The 20,735-nt window shown below is 29.5% G+C and overlaps 1 protein-coding gene and 1 long non-coding RNA gene across 5 annotated transcripts; one reads left to right on the top strand and one right to left on the bottom strand.

Moving 5' to 3' along the window:
- The first annotated feature begins 3,550 nt into the window (after nucleotides 1-3,550).
- LOC111042881 lies at nucleotides 3,551-6,901 on the top strand. 2 transcript variants are annotated; one of them, XR_002605512.1, is made up of 5 exons: nucleotides 3,551-3,895; nucleotides 4,040-4,125; nucleotides 4,201-4,359; nucleotides 5,076-5,205; nucleotides 6,462-6,901. It is a non-coding gene; the product is annotated as an uncharacterized LOC111042881 (long non-coding RNA). The 2 variants fall into 2 exon arrangements; XR_002605511.1 differs by lacking the exon at nucleotides 6,462-6,901 and adding an exon at nucleotides 5,926-6,119.
- A 33-nt stretch (nucleotides 6,902-6,934) lies between these two features.
- LOC111042873 (DALR anticodon-binding domain-containing protein 3) lies at nucleotides 6,935-13,240 on the bottom strand. Of its 3 annotated transcripts, none has more exons than XM_022327586.1 (8): nucleotides 12,758-13,235; nucleotides 12,487-12,650; nucleotides 12,229-12,405; nucleotides 11,944-12,161; nucleotides 11,711-11,877; nucleotides 11,506-11,639; nucleotides 10,955-11,122; nucleotides 6,935-7,227 (listed from the first exon to the last, which is right to left on the bottom strand). In XM_022327586.1, exons 2-8 carry the CDS (start codon nucleotides 12,616-12,618, stop codon nucleotides 7,108-7,110), a joined length of 1,116 nt encoding a protein of 371 aa, XP_022183278.1. In that variant the 5' UTR covers nucleotides 12,619-12,650; nucleotides 12,758-13,235; the 3' UTR covers nucleotides 6,935-7,107. The 3 variants fall into 3 exon arrangements, with proteins under 3 accessions (XP_022183278.1, XP_022183279.1, XP_022183280.1); XM_022327587.1 differs by having other exon boundaries at nucleotides 12,957-13,235; XM_022327588.1 differs by having other exon boundaries at nucleotides 10,951-11,122; nucleotides 12,487-13,240.
- Between the last annotated feature and the right edge of the window lie 7,495 nt (nucleotides 13,241-20,735).

The raw sequence follows: 20,735 nt of genomic DNA, 5'->3' as shown, positions 1-20,735 counted from the left end.
ATTAAACGAACTTAATTCGCGACGAAATAATACGCACCGGTGCGTGTGTGTGTTTATTTACCAGGACCGAAACGTATACGCACGTTAATTATATATAAATATAAGTATATGTATACGTAAATATGCGATATTTTTCGATGTTTTCCGTGTTCTCGCAGTATTCAGTCAATTATTTTGGGCTTTGAAAACAAATACGAAAATGCTTATAATCCGCATACGTATAATCCGAAGAACAATATGTATTTTTGAAAATCGTATGTAAATCGCCGAATTTCATTCGTTAATAGAAGTGTTAAATATGGACTATAATATACTCTTTTCCGGGATAAACTCGAATATTTCTCTAGCCAACGAATATATCGATATGGCTGACACATATTGTGATCGGCACTTGAAATTGCGATTTCCGATGAGAAACGCCCAGAGAGCCTTATAATATAATACTGTAGGTGTAAAAAACATCTGTGATGTAAAATTATTACGTACACAACCTCATCGTATCCCTCATGGCTTTATCTATTAAATGTAAATATATGTTGCGGTTGTAGAAAAAGTTATGTGTTATGGACGGCAGTGGTATACTGTGTTGAACAGGTTGGTGGTAATGACGTGTCCGTTGATTGCAGCTACCACGATTACGCTCCGCAATAGGTGCAGTAAATACTGCGGACAAGTGAGAACAGTAGCCAATAAAGCGTCTACCATGATTGCATTTTTAAATTACTGTATTTTGCAAACAGATTATTTAAAATGAAAAAGTTAATTATAAAAATAATTGTATACGTTTCTGGTACATAGGAGTTATTTAATTCATAGTTGCGGGTATCAAGTTTATACACCTATACGTACTTATTGTAAACAAAAGAGGGAATGCAGGTAACCGATTTGCTGTACAGAAGTACAACAGGTGTCGACTGAATGTGATCATTGTAATGTGTGTGTACAATTTAAATTCAATGATAAATTTAATATTAAATTATATATAGGCGTATAATGGGAAGATAAGGGGCCTATAGCCCCCTCCCCCGTATAAATTCATCATACTACGCCTATGATATTAAACGAAAAATGATTCTAAACGAATACTGTCTGTCTGCTTAAAATATTACCAAGTATAATTTATGACATATAATAATATATACACAACGTTATAAAAGAAATTTATTTTATTATTATAGTAATAGTGAAATACAATGTGTTGAATTAATTTTTGCCGAAAATATTACATTTGAAAATGTCATTGTGTGTTTATTATAATAAACCTACCTACAATATAGGTATTATGTAGGTATATTAACTAATTGGAAAATCAGAAGCTTTAATTCAAAATACAATGCAGTCAATGCAGATGTTCTAATTTCTATAGTGAAATGTAGTGTATGATTAATAGCCATATAAATTATCATGGTGTAAGACATGAATTTAAAATTCGAAAATAGCTATTTTGTAGATTTATTCATTTATTATACAAATGAAAAAAAAAACAATTTTGAAATTGATTGAATTTTGAATGAATATTTTAAAAAATATAGCATAATATCACAGATTATATATTATATTATTATCAGTGATAATATTGTAAAAAGTTTTAGTTTTCACACTTGAATACATAACTATTATTCTATTCCTATATGTAATATAAAGAACACACTATTCGTTGAAATTGTTTATAATATTTTGTAACTATTTTATAATCTTGTTCAATATATCTACCGTGAACTGCTATGAATATAAGTAGGTAAGTTAAATTGTAAGGTTATTCGTTTTTGAGTTACACCAAAAAATAAACAAAATCGATTTTGTCAAACATTGGTTTTTCGTAAAATGTCCCGTTTTTCCTTGATTTGTTTTCTCGGTTATTTTGAAAAGTACTGAGTATGTTTTATTTTTGATCCCCTCAAGTATACCAACTAGATCCAATTTTCTACCAGAACCATCCCCAAAATTGAAAATCGAAGTATTTTTACTTGTAAAAAGAATCGTCTGACAGAAAAAAAAGATACATTGTTGTAAAAAAATATATTCATCGCTCCGTTCAAAATCTAAAATTATATATAGGTATTATAAATGTAAAGCGAGTGTTCATAAAATAAATATAAAAAAATATTTTAATATGGATTAGGAAAAAATTTAGTTGTAAGTTTATTCTGTTATTTTAATATTGTACCCTGTACACAAATATTGAAATATATTCGAATTATCATTTAGTACAATATGTGCGTGCTTTTTGTAAATTGTTGTAGACGTACCCATTATTATATGCTAACTTTATTTCTGTAAAAGCAAAAAATCAAATATATGTTTAATATTTCATTAATCCCAAAAATTAAGTAAAAAAAATTAACAAATTTATGTTTGTAATCCCAAATTGAAACAGTGGGTAGGTCAAGATAAAAACTGTTGATTATACACGATGATCCAACAATAGAACATATTATGGATTAGTAAAAAAGAATAACATCAACCGTCCGTCACACACTTTGCAAGCGACAACAAATTATAAGTACCATCAAAAGTGGTCGGGAGGCTTGGGAATTATTTGTCGGGGGCTAATCCTCCATCAACCTACCCACAGTTCTGAGGGGCATGTACCAGTTACCCCCAAAAGTACCTTTTTTTTATACCAAATCCCCCCAAACTACCTAGAGGAAAAAATACCAGTTGCCCTCAACTAAATGTACCAGTTGCCCTCACATGTTAATATATACACAAATACAATATATAGCTCGTAAAACAAGGGAGGTAAATATACAAATCATAAATACAATATAAAATTCAAAATTGCAATAATTTGTTAATTTAAAATAGTACAAAATCAAAATATAATAATTTGTCAACATATAAATAGTATAAAATTCAAAAGTATTATGTTTTGTTATAATAATTACTAACCGATTTTACAAAATCTAATCTGCTAATATTTTTGGTTTTTATATTTATGTTATCGGATACAATAATTGACGGATTGAATTCAAGTTCAAAGCCAGAGCAATTTTCTTTTTACATACTAAATAACAATTCATACGTTTTCGATGATGATATCCATTCAGACGCATCTAAAATTACATGTTATGCTGACAAATTATTATAATTTTGAATTTTATATTTTATTTATGATTTGTATATTTACGTCCCCTATTTTACGATCCATATATTGTATTGTGTATATATGTGAGGGTAACTGGTACATTCAATTGGGGGCAACTGGTACATTCGGTTGGGGGCAACTGGTATATTTTTAAAATCGCGACAATAGCCTCGGGAGTCGGGGGGCAACTGGTAAACACCCGTTCTGAGTATTGCAGCGCGTTTACCTAATAAACATATGACTGCAGAACGCAGACGATAGGCGGCGAATACAGTGATACGTGTTATATAAATAATAAATAATAATAATAATAATACACGTTTAAATAGGTATAGGATATCGGGTTCCGCGAACATTGCGACATGCGATTGGCGTGCAAGTACTATTAATATATAATAATACCTAATAATATTTCGAGTGCAGAAAACACAACATAATATTATTTTCAGCGTCCGTCGACGGTCGGCTATCGTTCGTGATCGTCGAAAATGCGTGCGCGTGGGGTTAGGTCACGCGATCGCGGTCTATTCGTTTACGTGGTGATAGTATAACCGAGGAAGCGTTAGACCAAAATAAAATATTACGTGTGTGAGTAGTCGTTATTGTGCAGTACGGAGTTTCTTCGTGCCGTCTACGCGTTTGTGTTATAATAATTTGTTGAAAAGAAAAAATATTCAATCTATACAACAATATTATGTGGGTACGGTGTAAGCACATGTGAATAAAATGTGATGGAACAAATTGGATATTTCGATGTTTAAAGTGCTCCGTATCGAAGTACCTAAAAATGCTACGATATCATTCAAGGTGATTTACCGGACACACTCACACTATTTTTTTCTTTAATCATTTATTAATTTATTCAAATTCTCATTTTTGGAATTTTTATATTTTATTTTACTATTGAAAAAAAAAATATAATATATTGATAAGTATAGTTTATATTTTTAGCGTTAGTTCTGTCATATCACTCTTAAGGCCCCTGCAACCCTATCAATTTTTCAACAAAACGACCTTAGCGACTAACAAAAATTAAGGTATTTCTAGTGATTCGTTTTAGCGAAGAAGTATAATTTGGATCGGTCGTGTCATACATTTAATATTTTTTACAGTTTTTTAATGTTATATTCAATGAAAAAGATGAAAATGGAAATGTTTATTCTCGTCAAAAATTTGCTAAAATTGAAAAATTGGTCCGGCCGATGCAAAGTAATCTTGTTGACGCATTCAAACATCCATACATTCTTTAAATTGAACCTTATAACTTATAAGTAAGTAAGTACTTAAATTTATGACAGTAGGCATAGCTATTTTACGTAATCACTTCTATAAATTGAAATCTTGAATATTTTGATCTAATGACTACATGACATGCGTGTACGTATAATATTGTGTATGATGAGGGCGATTGCCGATTGTTGAAGAGTATTACACACACTAATGATTATTTACTAGTCACTATACACACCCAAAGATGGACAGAGACTGAAAGAACAAAATAGTTGCCTAAACACAACTCCTGTAAAATGACATTTTCACAGGTATTAAAGTAGGTGAACGCAGGGTGTATAATTGAGTTATTCTACAGTATGTAAAGACGTGTGTAGATGAGACATCTATAATGGTAGGAACGATTTAAAAACTTAATAGATATTTAAAATCGTTTTAGTATTATGGTATCATTATGTGGTAAAAATCTCGTATATAATTTGTGTTAACACTTATCAGTTATCGGCAATAAATTTAAATCATCACAAATCACAAAACCCTCGTATTAATAGCTGTTTGTTTAATAAACTGTTACTTCATCTTTGAAGTTGAGTGCTACTTTCTTACTGTAACTTTTATTTTATTTTGCGGTTCCCGGTGAGTACCTATAGGTAATTAAAACGTTATGATATTATGTACCTCGTGTGTTACTATGGTCAAACAGAGATAAGACTTGGAGGAGGGAGGAAAAAGGACTAAACCTATTTTTTTCCCACAGGCCACAACTAATAATTATCAGCAAAAAAGTCTGTAAGATTACTATATGATATGATAGAGGTAACCCGAACTTAAATATGACCAAATGAGAGTATGGTGGACCTACTGGATACCTACTACTGTAGTAACTAGTAAGTATTGACACAGTGATTATTAACAATTAACTTGGGTGTACCTAAGTAAATCAAGGGTCGTGTTATAAAAAAGCTTAAAATTGGGTAGGTAGTTTAAACTGTTTGGATCAGCGGTTTTCAAACTTTTTTTTCGCGTACCACTTAAGAATATATTATCAATCAGTAGCGTACCGCTGATGATTAAAAATATAAAGATACAAACTTTACATAGTTACATACATTTATTTTAAATAATAATGCAGTAAAATACTACAATATAATTATTATTTATTTATACATACAAATTTATTAGTGTTTAAATTTAAGGTATGAATTAAATAACAAATGTTAATGAGAACCATGGATTTGTAGATTTGTTATTAGCTATGAAATATCTGGTTCAGTGTTACTTAAGGGCTTCCTTGTACCAACATATAATATTTCGCGTAACACTAGTGGTACGCGTACCAGTGTGAGAACCGCTGGTTTAGATATTTTTAAAATATATTAAAATAATAACATAAATATAATATTGGAAAAACTTTCAATTAGGTACTTTAAAATTACTAAAATTGGTAGAGGAAACCGTTATTTTTCGGTTTTTGTAGAATAACAAATGTTTACAACAATTGCACTTAACAAATGTTTGTAAATAAAATTATGTACACCCATGCGTATTTTCGATGTTTTTAATAGTTGTTTGAACAATTAATGAGGAACATTGTATTACATTTTCAGGCCTCGGATATACAAATTAAAAACTTTATGGAATGTTACACTAAAATATAATTTGCAAATATTCGAGATTTCTACGATTTTAGTCAACATTTTAAACCTTTCTTACCGTTTAGGTTGAACGTTGAACTCAAAATAAACCACCCACGTAATTGTAAACCTAATTTAAGTTAAAATTAAAAAAAAAGCTACAATCAGAATTTCAAATTAAGTTGTTTTATTATTTAAAATATTGTGTTAAACGGTTTTTAACAAAGATAAATTTTACATGACGTCTAGTTCGAAATTCGAATTCAAATTTATACTCGTACGTATGTAGGTAGGTACTAGGATGTACAATCGGTATCAGACATCAGTTAATCAGCCAAACACATAAAATAGTTTTCATAAATTAAAATTATACACGAGACATGTCACATGATTATAATGTATCGAACCAAACGATAATACTGTATACTTTATTAATATATTATAATATAATTCATATTTGTGTATAGAATTCGGATTCTCGATTATCTTCAAATACTTGTCGTTCATAGGTATCGAGTAGATAAACGCGGACAAACTTTAAACTTGGTTTATTGTTTTATCTAACCGGCGAGCACGTATATCGAAAACAAGTTTACAGTCGCAATGGATGTATTATATGGTTGTATAAAACAACTTTTGAAAGTCAAAAGGTTTCGGAAATGTAAAAGACCAATAAAAGTAAAAGAGAAAAAGGTCCCGAACAGACTTACGGACATTCTTATACAGCAGACGATGCTGTTATCTCAACGGCTCGAACATGTGTTTTTAAGAAACGTAGTCGGCGGAGTTCCGTAAGTCACGACTAGAGAAAAAGTTTGTCAGTTTATTTCTGTCACGGTATCTCATATATTATACATTTTTTACCAACTACACGCGTGTAGAATTTTTAGCAAAATATGTACCATGTGCTAGTGTTTTTTTTCATTTACCTTCCCTGAGTATTAATAAATTAAAAAAGATAAATAATTAAAAACAAATGAAATACGTTTTGAAACAATTTTATATTATTTTAATGGCATTTGTAACATAGGTAATAAAATTGACTAAACAAGTCATCATAATATAACGTGAAGGTTAAGTTTGGCGAGACAATATTATTTCATGCGACAATTGGTCAGCATTAGCTCCCATAACGCTTTTGTCGATAAGTATCATTCACATTTCGCATACGGCTTCAATACCTAATAATTGGAAAACATTTTCATACACCTGTATTGACGATTTGACCAAATATAATCGAGCATGCATCAGCGGTAGTAAACTTGAAATCGGGTCCTGAGAATATAATAATATTCACTATATTAGTATGATAGTTTAGTTATTTTATATTTAATTAATATGTGAGTGTATAGCAGTGGTTCTTAACCGGTGTTCTGAGGATTTAAAATAAGTGTTCAGCCAAAATTTAAAATCAGTAGAAGAAAGACGATTACAATTTTTAGTCGCATGGTCTTAACAATTTTATTTATGGTAGAGTTGGAATTTCATTTGGAGCTGATAATGCAAGTACAATTACAAGCAATTTCAATGATGAGATAAAAATAAAAAAAGGTCACTGGACAATATTACAATGATCATTTAAGTTTTGGGTTCACCTATGTTAATGAAAATCAACTTGAATTCTCCTTTGCGTAGTAAAGCTTTCTAATAACAATTAAAAAGCAATTAAAATTGTATTACAATTTTCAACATATAATTGTGTGGCCTTGGATTTTCAACATTGATGAATCTTATGATTAAGAAACGAGAAAGGCTGACAAACACAGAAAAGGTAATAAGAGTAGCAATATCCTACACATGGATATTGAAAATATTTGAAAAATTCATCAGGCTCAAATATATCATTAAATATACAGAGTATTCCATTTAAAATACTGAATTTTTTTAATTGTATTATTTTTTAGTGAAAATATATATCATGTTAACTATTTTGGTGCTATTTATGCATTGTTTAATATATTATACAATTTAAAAACATATTTTAATACCATTTTATTTTACACTGTGTTCCACAAAAATCTTTTAATATGTTAAGGGTTTTGTTATTTAAAAAAGGTTAAGAACCACTGGTGCATAAACTACCATAATATTCACATACGCTAAGAAATTGTTTAAAAACATAATATAATTAAATATATGTCAAATATTTATCAGAGATTGCATACCATGAATATATTTATTAATTGTTTCTAGTAAGGTACTTCAAATATAGGTACTTCTATAGGTACTTCGAATATTCCAGTATAAGAATTTGAAAAAATTCTGTTTATAAATTTAATTTTAATCAAATTCAAAAGTATAGAAACATTGCCATTATGTCAATAAAATAAAATATGAATAATAGTAGTAAACAACAATATTAAGATATAATACTTATAAGTTATAACTATACTATATATAAAACTTAATAGACTATTAGTTAATAGTTATACATGCTTTGTATATTATAATTAGTGATATACCTGACATTTTTAGTACTTTGATTACTATGCAATTAAATTATTATAAGTGTATAAAAGAATTACGAATAATATTTTAAGTTAAGTACCTACAGTATTAAATTTATTGGTTATTAGTTGATTGCTTAATTTATGATTCAAACAGTATATTTTTTAACCATATACGTACTTTTATGTCATTACATTAATTTATATTATTTTTTCAATAAATATACAGGATGTCCCGTGTAGCATATTACTGGTTTTTTAATAAGACTCAAGAGGACAAGAACATCAAATATTTCATGTCTTACCTAATTTATTTTAATGTTTTTTTAAAGAATCTATTATTTTATTTAATTATTTTAAAAAAAATTTATGATAGCAATTTTGTAGAGTTCATTTTTCCGAAAATATTGATATTTCAATTGCATTGATCTCCTGATTTTTAATATTTTTTCTAGTTTCGAGAAAAATTCCGAATTATTTAATACTACTCTATTCCAAATAAGTAAAATGGAAAAATGTATGACGAAAACACACCCAGTTTCGCGCAAGTGTGTCACATGATCTGCTAGCAGCCTAATCACGATGAGTAACCAAAACTGTAGCCTATCACAGCAAACCTGCATGCTCTATTTTTTCCAGACTTATTTGGAATTAAGTATATAGTGTTATCAAACATGTGGCCCGCAAGCTAGTACAGCCTACAAACGCTTTTAGTGTGGTCGACAATTTTTATTAAAACTAGAAAAAATATTAAAAATCAGGAGATTAATGAAAATAAAATGTTAAAACGTCAATATTTGTAGAAAAATGGCTATCTTAAATTTTTTTTGAATATTATTAAATAAAAAAAAAATTTTTTTAATTTTTTTACCAAAACATTAAAATAAATTAAAACGTGAAATATTTTAAGTTCTTGTCCCTATGGGTTATATTAAAAAACCAGAATTTTAATATTTCCATTATTTCAGGAGATGTCACTATGGGGAAATCCTCATGGGACACCCTGTATAGGTACTTAATCATTAAATAATTATTCATACATTTATATTATATGATAATTGATAATAAAACATAAAGAAAAAAATGATAAAATGATACATACAAATAATGAGACATCCCATCCCCGAGTACATCATACATCATTATGAATCTCTCATCAGTTGTTCTTACTTTTTTAGACTGTGAGTATGAAGTATGTAGATTAAAGGGTTTTAATTCATTCAATGATTAGGATTTATGTATTTTTATTATCTGTGTGAATAATTCTAACAGATTTCATTTGTATAATAATTAATTAATATGCTACTATTTTATTCAATAAAGGTATCTTTTTATGCACAGTACATTTATAGGATACAAACAATTATAGTTGGTAATATTTTCATTGTTTTAAATACATTTTATAATGTAAGTTTAGTAAATATTATATTATAATCTTAGATATTATCATGCATAGTTCATAGCAATCAGTTTATTCATTATTGAAGCAGAAAAGGGGATCAATAATAATAACGTTTGAAATAAAAATTATAATTATAAAATAATAATGACAGAAATAAAAATGTCAAATAACCCGGCAATAAAAATGAATACCAGCACAATAAACATTTATTTAAAATTAAACACGATAAAAGGTTAATGAAAATGTAAGTAGGATAAACAAAAATTTCAAACAATCATAAAATTATGAAATTGTATAACTAAGTGCTTAAACATTTTACTGTTTATTGCATTTTTCAAATTAATGTTTATTCAGAAGATAGTTACTCACATAGTTGTCTGTCTTACACATGCGACACACACATAATAAAGAAAATCTACATAATACCCTAATTACAGTTTATTTATAGTTCATATTAAATCATCTTAATATATTAACAAATTCGTAGAAAACAATACAAACTATGTTCGAGCAGTTTTTTTTTAAATTTTTAATCTAAACATTTTTTAATGAGTTATCATATATAATAATTTCAAGTTCATATAACTTATTTTTTAGAAACAAATGAAAAAAAAACTCTTTCTTCGAGCACAGTTTATGTGTTTCTATACACATTTGATAAAATTAAATTTACTCTAATATTAACTATGAATAATTTGTAGTAAAAATTAGTTGAATAGATTTAATATGATTTTGTGAAACAGAAACAACACATATGGGTACGAAATTTTCTTAGTGCTCTATTATAAGTTCTGAGCTTTTCTTACAACAAACAGTGATTGAATTGAATTTCTTTAATTTTCATGGATTCATTTTTTTCTCATTAAGTTTTCAAATTATAATATGAGTAAGTGGCTAAAAAAGTCTTTACTTAAAGTTCTAAATTTGAAAACAAAATTAAATGTTACAAGTAAAATGAACCTTAAATGTCCTGTTGTATGTAATTCAGTTTATTATTTAATATTTTTTTTTTTTTTGTACCATTCAAGGCATGGTAAAAGGTAGTAAAGATTATAGTATTATTGTACACTATACAAAAACTATATGTTTAAAATTTTAATACTAAAATTAATATTAAAAAAACTACTGTTTCATTTTTAAACAACATACTCACTGATAAAATATGATGCCTATGATAAAATAGGCTAACCGCAGATGACATTTCCATCAAAAACTTGCACAATCTATGAACATCCACACTTGCTGACAACAGGTTTTTAACAGATTGTTGAATAACCGAAGGATACACTGATATATGGTTCAGAACTAAAATCCATTCTTCCTAAATTATAAACATAATATAATTCATTGTAATTTAATTTTCTAAGACTACTGAATTAGTGGCAGACACTAGAAAAAATGTAATGGGTACACCAAATGACAATAGGCCTTCATTTTGATTTTCTACTATCTATAAAAATATGAATTATAGATATTATTATTTAAGAAATGAATTACATGGTTTATAATTTTGATTATATAATTAACAATTATGCACATTTTGTTAGTTTTTTAGATGCATACATGACAGAATAAATATGTTATCGGTGCATAACTAAAATATTTTTTTTATAACCATAAAATAACGATCCAGATGAGCCAATTATGGAACCAAAACATTCTAGGATATGCCCCTGTTGCTATCACTTGATATACCTAACTCACTTTACTAGTCAACAGTCCAAAGTTAACGGCACCAATGTCTGGTAAAGATTCATAGTAATTTTCAATAACACCCTTTTCATATGCTCTCCACACTTGACACAGCCTTGAGTAATTGTACATTATGAAAATACCACCTAAAAAAAAAAATTATTAAAATTAATTCAAACTGTACATTTTAAGGACAAAAATAATTATTTAAACAAACTGTCTTTATTTGATGTATCACATTCTGTATTAATAACTTTACAATGGCGGACACTTAATAATTCATAGACAATTGATGCATGGCATAGTTTTGATATGATGTCAATTGGATATTCGTTGGATTCAATACGATTAGCTGACATTTTAGAAATAGCGTCTTGTTTTCGCCTGAAAACCAAAAATAATTTATTTTGTAATAAATAGGTTTATAAAATTAAATGATTATATGCTTACTGTTTATAGTCTTTGACTGTCACATTACAAACAACATTACCACACAATACAAGACTACTATTAGACGGATTGTTTTTTTTCGACACCAATAAATTCAGTCCATTACTTCCTATCACATAGCCATTTATTTTGGCTAAATTTTGAACTGCCTCTTTCAACAGCGCAATGCGCAAGCATGTAACTGTATCATTACACTCATCAGAGCTAACTGAGACTACCTAAGTTCACAAAAAAAATTATAGAAACTAACTGATAAATTTGTGGCAATGAGATCATATACTTTACAGTGCCTTGGTGTTCATCATTACTACCATATTTGCAGCCAGATATTAAAATCTCTTTCAACACTGTTGATGTCCATAATTCTTTTTTTAACCATATAGATATATAATTTGAAGACCATGAGCAGCGTTCAACAATTGACAAGTCATCCACCAACTTTTCAACAAGGTTTTGTAAGTCCTAAAAAATAACAAACTCATCAGTGTTGAATAGATTGAAATTTCAAACTTTTGATGAATTAATATGTTTGACAACACTTACTTTAGCTGAATAGAAACGGATGTCCCCATTAATGTGGTGTTTCATCATTGGCATTTTAATGTCTATATCTAGCTCCACATGGGTGCGGACAAACAATTGCAATTCTTTGTAGAAATTGTCCAAAATGTACATGATTGTAATCAATACTATAGGCAGTTACTGAACTAGATTCAAAGTACTCAATTACTCATATAATAAAAATAATATAATATTCACAGCTTGGAAGCTATGTCCAGCAAGTCAGAACTAAGAGAAAGACTTAACTACCTACTTTGCTACTTTTTAAATAATTTCTATTGTCATATTATTTTCCTAGCAGAAGCTACGGCTAAAATTGTAATAGGTGCTGAATGCCGGTCTGCATTCACAATTCTGAATGCTAACAATTTATCACAAACTAGTAATGATAGACAATGCAAGATCACAGATTATAAAAGATGTAACAGTATATTAATAAAACTTTATATTACGCATTTATTATAACCATACTGCTATACGTCAACACATACAACGTACATGTATATATGAATGTATTATATTTTATTATAAAAGGACATTTATTTAAACTGAACTAAGTGTATTAAAATAAAGTCGTTTTTTGCAAATTTGCAATGCTTACAGCCTGCTTGTCAGCTTTGAATAGATAGCAACGAGAATGATAAGATTTTGTCTGATAATGATAGCATTGCTGATGAATGAACAACTATTGGTACAAACATACCAACACAACAAATACAAAACAGATTGGCGCAAACACAATATATTATCACAGAATAGATTAAATAGATTTAATCTATTCTGTGATATTATTCTATTCTACTATACTAGAATATAATACTTTTAGAAAATAAAAACAATTACGTAGCAGGTTTTACTATTGTTAACTAGATACGTCTTACAATTTAGATAGTTGATGATGCGAAAGTTGCCAAAAAAATCAACTAGAGTTAAAATAAAGAAAAAAATGGGAAGGGGACATGGGCGCCCTCAGACAAATGCATTTTAAGAATAAAAAAAAAAAATTTTTTAAATTTGCATTAGAAACACACCTTGAAGAATGCAGTCTACAATCTCAATATTCTTAAACCCTTAACATGCATTACAATAATTAGCTTATCCGAGATTGGTTAATTAGAAGGGCCCCATCACTGCCGTAAACACGCCTATGGGACATGGGTGCCCGTGTGGCGTGTGCGATATTTTATTGGGCCCTTTCCTAAATTAATTTTACTGTAAGTAAGGCATTAGAAACACACCTTGAAGAATGCAGTCTACAATCTCAATATTCTTAAACCCTTAACATGCATTACAATAATTAGCTTATCCGAGATTGGTTAATTAGAAGGGCCCCATCACTGCCGTAAACACGCCTATGGGACATGGGTGCCCGTGTGGCGTGTGCGATATTTTATTGGGCCCTTTCCTAAATTAATTTTACTGTAAGTAAGGCATTAGAAACACACCTTGAAGAATGCAGTCTACAATCTCAATATTCTTAAACCCTTAACATGCATTACAATAATTAGCTTATCCGAGATTGGTTAATTAGAAGGGCCCCATCACTGCCGTAAACACGCCTATGGGACATGGGTGCCCGTGTGGCGTGTGCGATATTTTATTGGGCCCTTTCCTAAATTAATTTTACTGTAAGTAAGGCATTAGAAACACACCTTGAAGAATGCAGTCTACAATCTCAATATTCTTAAACCCTTAACATGCATTACAATAATTAGCTTATCCGAGATTGGTTAATTAGAAGGGCCCCATCACTGCCGTAAACACGCCTATGGGACATGGGTGCCCGTGTGGCGTGTGCGATATTTTATTGGGCCCTTTCCTAAATTAATTTTACTGTAAGTAAGGCATTAGAAACACACCTTGAAGAATGCAGTCTACAATCTCAATATTCTTAAACCCTTAACATGCATTACAATAATTAGCTTATCCGAGATTGGTTAATTAGAAGGGCCCCATCACTGCCGTAAACACGCCTATGGGACATGGGTGCCCGTGTGGCGTGTGCGATATTTTATTGGGCCCTTTCCTAAATTAATTTTACTGTAAGTAAGGCATTAGAAACACACCTTGAAGAATGCAGTCTACAATCTCAATATTCTTAAACCCTTAACATGCATTACAATAATTAGCTTATCCGAGATTGGTTAATTAGAAGGGCCCCATCACTGCCGTAAACACGCCTATGGGACATGGGTGCCCGTGTGGCGTGTGCGATATTTTATTGGGCCCTTTCCTAAATTAATTTTACTGTAAGTAAGGCATTAGAAACACACCTTGAAGAATGCAGTCTACAATCTCAATATTCTTAAACCCTTAACATGCATTACAATAATTAGCTTATCCGAGATTGGTTAATTAGAAGGGCCCCATCACTGCCGTAAACACGCCTATGGGACATGGGTGCCCGTGTGGCGTGTGCGATATTTTATTGGGCCCTTTCCTAAATTAATTTTACTGTAAGTAAGGCATTAGAAACACACCTTGAAGAATGCAGTCTACAATCTCAATATTCTTAAACCCTTAACATGCATTACAATAATTAGCTTATCCGAGATTGGTTAATTAGAAGGGCCCCATCACTGCCGTAAACACGCCTATGGGACATGGGTGCCCGTGTGGCGTGTGCGATATTTTATTGGGCCCTTTCCTAAATTAATTTTACTGTAAGTAAGGCATTAGAAACACACCTTGAAGAATGCAGTCTACAATCTCAATATTCTTAAACCCTTAACATGCATTACAATAATTAGCTTATCCGAGATTGGTTAATTAGAAGGGCCCCATCACTGCCGTAAACACGCCTATGGGACATGGGTGCCCGTGTGGCGTGTGCGATATTTTATTGGGCCCTTTCCTAAATTAATTTTACTGTAAGTAAGGCATTAGAAACACACCTTGAAGAATGCAGTCTACAATCTCAATATTCTTAAACCCTTAACATGCATTACAATAATTAGCTTATCCGAGATTGGTTAATTAGAAGGGCCCCATCACTGCCGTAAACACGCCTATGGGACATGGGTGCCCGTGTGGCGTGTGCGATATTTTATTGGGCCCTTTCCTAAATTAATTTTACTGTAAGTAAGTATTACAATCTATAAGTGCCAACATTTTTAGGTTTTTTGCATACCAACGTATATATATATATATATTTGACAAGTCATCCACCAACTTTTCAACAAGGTTTTGTAAGTCCTCGAAAATAACAAACTCATCAGTGTTGAATAGATTGAAATTACAAACTCTGCTACATTTTACAATAAATAAAAAAAGTATGTAAATGCTATAAGTCCCGAACCTTGGTCATAAGGTTTTTTCCCCCGTCACTTACCTTTATGTAAGAGCCTTAGTTAGGTACCTACACGGCTGTATATATACATTACGTTATTATTTATTACTAGGGCTCGGATTTTGTAGCAAAATAAATCCTTAAAAAATCATTTTAAGTGGACAAAAAAAGCAAAGAAAAGCATATTTTATCAAATTTAATTCTAAAAAACAAATTTCAATTACACATAAAATTAAATATTAAAAAAGGAATTTACGACCATATGTTTATTTATCACGTAACTTTCATTAAAACTCATACTAATAGATGCTAATATAATTTTAATTTTTAACTTTTGGCATTTTGACGATTATAAAGAGCACTATACCTCACTGATTGTCGATTGATATTTACCAGTCAACTAAAGTATTGGAACGTGCTATAAAAATACTCAGATAATTTTCACTTTCCTTGAGTCGTAAATATAACTATAGATAATTGTAGATAAAACCATTTTGGCACAATAACCATCGTTATTTTATGAGTCATACATTAATTACTTGTTTTTTCACTGGTTTTATAATTTCAGGTAATAATAATTTAGTCCAAGTATAATATACATAGAAATAAGTTAAATTCTCAAGTCAAATGTATAAAAATATAGAAAAAAGAATCAAATAGGGGAAAGAGCAATAAAAAGCAAGTTTTGTGGAAAAAAGCAAAACAAAGTTTACTTCCTTAAAACGATTCAAAACGCATTTATATATAAGAATTATCTTTCTATCAAACTCCCCCCAAATGAAGCATTTGCTACAAAATCCGAGCCCTATTTATTACACTATAGTGTAGTAGTATAATATAATCACACAATTTTTTAGCAAATACTGCACACTATTATAGAATAATATTGTTTGATAACATATTAATGCCGAGCCCAGAGAGAATATTATATTCGCGATTAAAGTATCCATTGTTTTATTACTTCTGTAAATTTCAAAGCCTAATTTTAAATTTTTTCATGTCTCGAAACTTCTAGAGATTTATATTAAGTTATAGTTTAACCATTAAGACTAAAAACAATATTGTGAGATGCCGGACAAAAAAATGGACTCGCAACAGTAGTGTAAATAGCCTATACGCAGAGTTCCATGTTCTAAGTTGTATAGATTTAAACACTCCGAATAATATTATGTTTCAGAATCTGAAATAAAAAATGTATCATGTCATCCAAAGTATTAAAAAAACTCGAAAACTGATAACGACATATTATATTATAATATCTATCATCTATGGCGAAATCCGATCGTCGTCACTCGTCGGAGACGATTCACAATTCTAATAATTTCATTGAACAAAAGAGAAATGTGTAAGGCAACAATAAACATTTGCTCACATATTTCATTCTACTCAAGTAATTTTTATAAAAAAACTCGATTTTTTCAGTTCGGGCTTAGATAAAGAAAGAAGTTCCTCGATATGGCGTCTGCACTCAAGATATGACCTTGCAGCTATATATTTCCCGAAGAGTCGATGTATACGTAAGTTTGATTACCTATTCTTTTGGGGCTTACATATTTTACTTTTTAGTCTCAAAACTAAAATTTATTGTCACAGACAATTTGCTACCCCTGTAAAGTAAGGGCATATTTTCTGTTCCCGAGCGCGCAACACAAAAAAATACGCTTTTAGCACAAACGACGACGGCATATCCAGGTCGCAGAATCTGTTCTTACATATTTATACAATTAAATAGATATAAGATAGATAGATAAAAATATGCAAGTGCTTCGAATATTTAAACACCACCTTGATTAATTATTAAATTAAAAATTAAAATAATAGGTACTTTATATATTGTTGTAATTTAAATTTTAAAATTGTTATACCTCATTTCATTATCTTGATGATCAAACCTCCAACACGGACCTCCTTGATATAAAAATTTGTAATACACCATATATCTATGGTTTTATCATATTGACGTAGTATAAATTATAATGCAATCCGTGGTGATTGTCGAAGTAGTTGCAAAGACGCACTCGATCTAAAATTTCAGTTAGCAAAGCTGCAGACATGAACAAGAAACATGAAGCGATCCGTACGGTTTTTTTTTCATAATAAATCTCAATATTTTCAGACTTCAGTTCAGTCGTATATCTGATTTATTCCGCAGTGCACATACTATATCAGGAATTCCGCCGAAGCCCGAAAGCGTCGATGTTTAAAGTAATTAATATTGGTTTCATATTTTTTTGGTGCTTAAATTTATATTTTTACTTCAAATAAAAATTTAATTTCATGAAAAATATGCTACCCCTATGAACACACATATTATTTTATTTCTGAGAGCAAATGCATAAAATGCGAGAGATCGCAAATAATATACAAACGCCGCTCGTCGTCGTCGTTTTTCTGCTCCCTGATTGTAGGGTTATTTTATAATTAGGTATAACCTATTTTTAAGTACTTGAAATAGACTTTCATTAAACGGTTTAATTTATAAATACCCGCTATAAGTGATCACTTATAAGACACAATTTTAATTTATAACTTATAATTTTTTTTTAATCCAAAGTTAGCTGTTATAGGACACTATTAATTTAGTGTTATATATATTTCATTGTTCTATTATAATATATTAATATTACATTATATTATAGTTGCATTGTATCCAAAAAACAAAAATGTTCACAGAGTGGTAAACTCACTATCCTAAAAAGTAATCCGTACGAGTGATTATGAAAAATATACTTTTATACTAGTATAGGTATCTTTATATAATATAATATTTTTTTTGTTTCTGTCATTGTTTCTTCGACAAGCATCTTTTCTGGTAGAAATGTGAATAGTATCAGTACTTCGAGAGGTCAAAAGTAAAAAATTCTCAATAGTTTTCAAAAGTGGCAGGAAAAACAAATAAAAAAATTAAGAAAAAAAGCGAATTTTTACGGAAACCCGGTTTTCGACAAAATCGATTTTGGTTTTTGATGTAACTTTCAAAAAAAAAAAAACTGTAGAAATACATGAAATTATTACTGAATACATATAACGGCGTTTTCTATAAACCATACAATTTTAACATTTAATTTTTATAAGCATTTGAATTTTGAATTTTGTCAAAATAAATAAAAGTCACGAAAATGTGCAAAATATATTGAGTTAGAAATTCATAAAAATCTTTCGTTTTATATCAAAGTTTTTAAAACTTAATATATGATTCCTTATAAGTTCGTTCGCCTTTATCAAAAACAAAATTCTACCAGAAAGTCGCATTAAATTTTTATAAACATTTGAAGTTGACATTTTGACAACATTGGATATTCACTTCATTTCTCATATAGTGATTTTTACTTATTTTATTATAATGGAAAAACCAATAATTGCAGATATTTGAAATTCACAAAATTTGTCTTTATTTTCAATTCATATACTTTATACAATTTTCAAATTATTTTGACTCGTTTTGAGCTGTTTACACACAATTTGAATTTTGAATTTTTTTAGTTTATTTAGTTTTTGTTTTCTATAATTGTTAATAAAATTGTATTTGTTGGGCAAAAAAGCTTGAAAATTCAATAAAATTCTCCTGATAGATATTTAAAATATTAGTTAAAAAATATTTAAAATACATAGGCACGATTTTTGTAATGAGCATTTAAAGTTTAAATTTTAACAAAATTCACATCATTTAAAATGTACAAAAAATGTTATAATTTAAAATGTTTGAAATATTCAACTTTTGTAGGTTAGGGTTGAAAATTCAAGACAAAGTTCCAAGCAAGTAGGTTATTCTGTTATTAAAAAATCAAAAAAATTTATCACAGATTTTTTATGTTCAAATGTGAACTAAATTAAGGATTATATTGCCAAGATTAATGATTTATGTTATTTTGTTGTAAATTAAAAATATTATTCGTGGGTACTTGAAACTTTTAAAGTACGTGTATTATTATATTTTATACCCACAACTTGCCGTGCCTAGGGAAGAAATATGACTTTTGTAAAGTATAAAACTTATAAGTTCTTGAATAAAAGAGATTATTTTAGCTATATAATATCTGTAATTTCAAATAACAAATTGCTCATACGTATATTGTTGAACATTTTACTATATAGGCTGCGTTTTTTTTCAGAGATAATATACGTCACTGAAAATTTGCCAAATTTTGAATACAATGTCATATTACGCAGTGTGGAATGTGTTGACGTGAGTGTTTCAAGGGCTTAGTTGTATAACAGAAAACATGTGGTATATGTACTTTTTATTTTCAGTAGATTTATTTAATATTGATAAATGATCAGAGTTTGTATTGCCCCCAACTTTTCAATTTAATTGTGTTGTAATTACTGGTAGAACGCTATTACGGCTAAAAATAAAATTATGATAAAAATTATGAAATTAGTCAGGTATGAAATTTATTTTATTTTTTGTTTTAAATTTTTTTGTGTAATATTTACATATTTTCACCGATTATCAGGTACGATGACCTGTAGGCACTATAGAGACTGTGTTTGTGAGAGAGAAAGAGTGGTAGTGAGATGGAAAAAAGGGGGGAGTATAGAGAGAGGGAAAGAGAGTAATGTGAAGGAGAAAGACTGAGTGAGACTTGTAGGAAGGGTGAATAGGAAGTGTGGAGGTAGAATAGTTAGGTTAACAATGTCGAATACTTAGGAAAGGATCTTGAATTGCAAAGGCGACTAGACCAATCAGCTGAAAAACTACCAAGTGATAGGTTGAAAACCTTGACTTATGGGATAGAATAAAAAGATTGGTAGAGGATGTCAGAGCACTGTTTGTTTGCTCCCTGTACATCCCACGCACAACAAAGCAATTAATGTATCAGAACCAACCATATATTGTTACTTTAATAATGGTTGGTTCTGCTAAACATAAATTTGCTTTGTTGCGCGTGGGACATAAAGAGCAAACAAATAGTGCGTAGACATCCTCTCAATAGTGTCA

The sequence above is a fragment of the Myzus persicae genome, unplaced genomic scaffold (genome assembly GCF_001856785.1).
Source record: "Myzus persicae strain clone G006 unplaced genomic scaffold, MPER_G0061.0, whole genome shotgun sequence".
Taxonomy (NCBI): domain Eukaryota; kingdom Metazoa; phylum Arthropoda; class Insecta; order Hemiptera; family Aphididae; genus Myzus; species Myzus persicae.
Note: the sequence above shows the minus strand (reverse complement) of the source record. Positions and strands in the feature narration are given on the sequence as shown.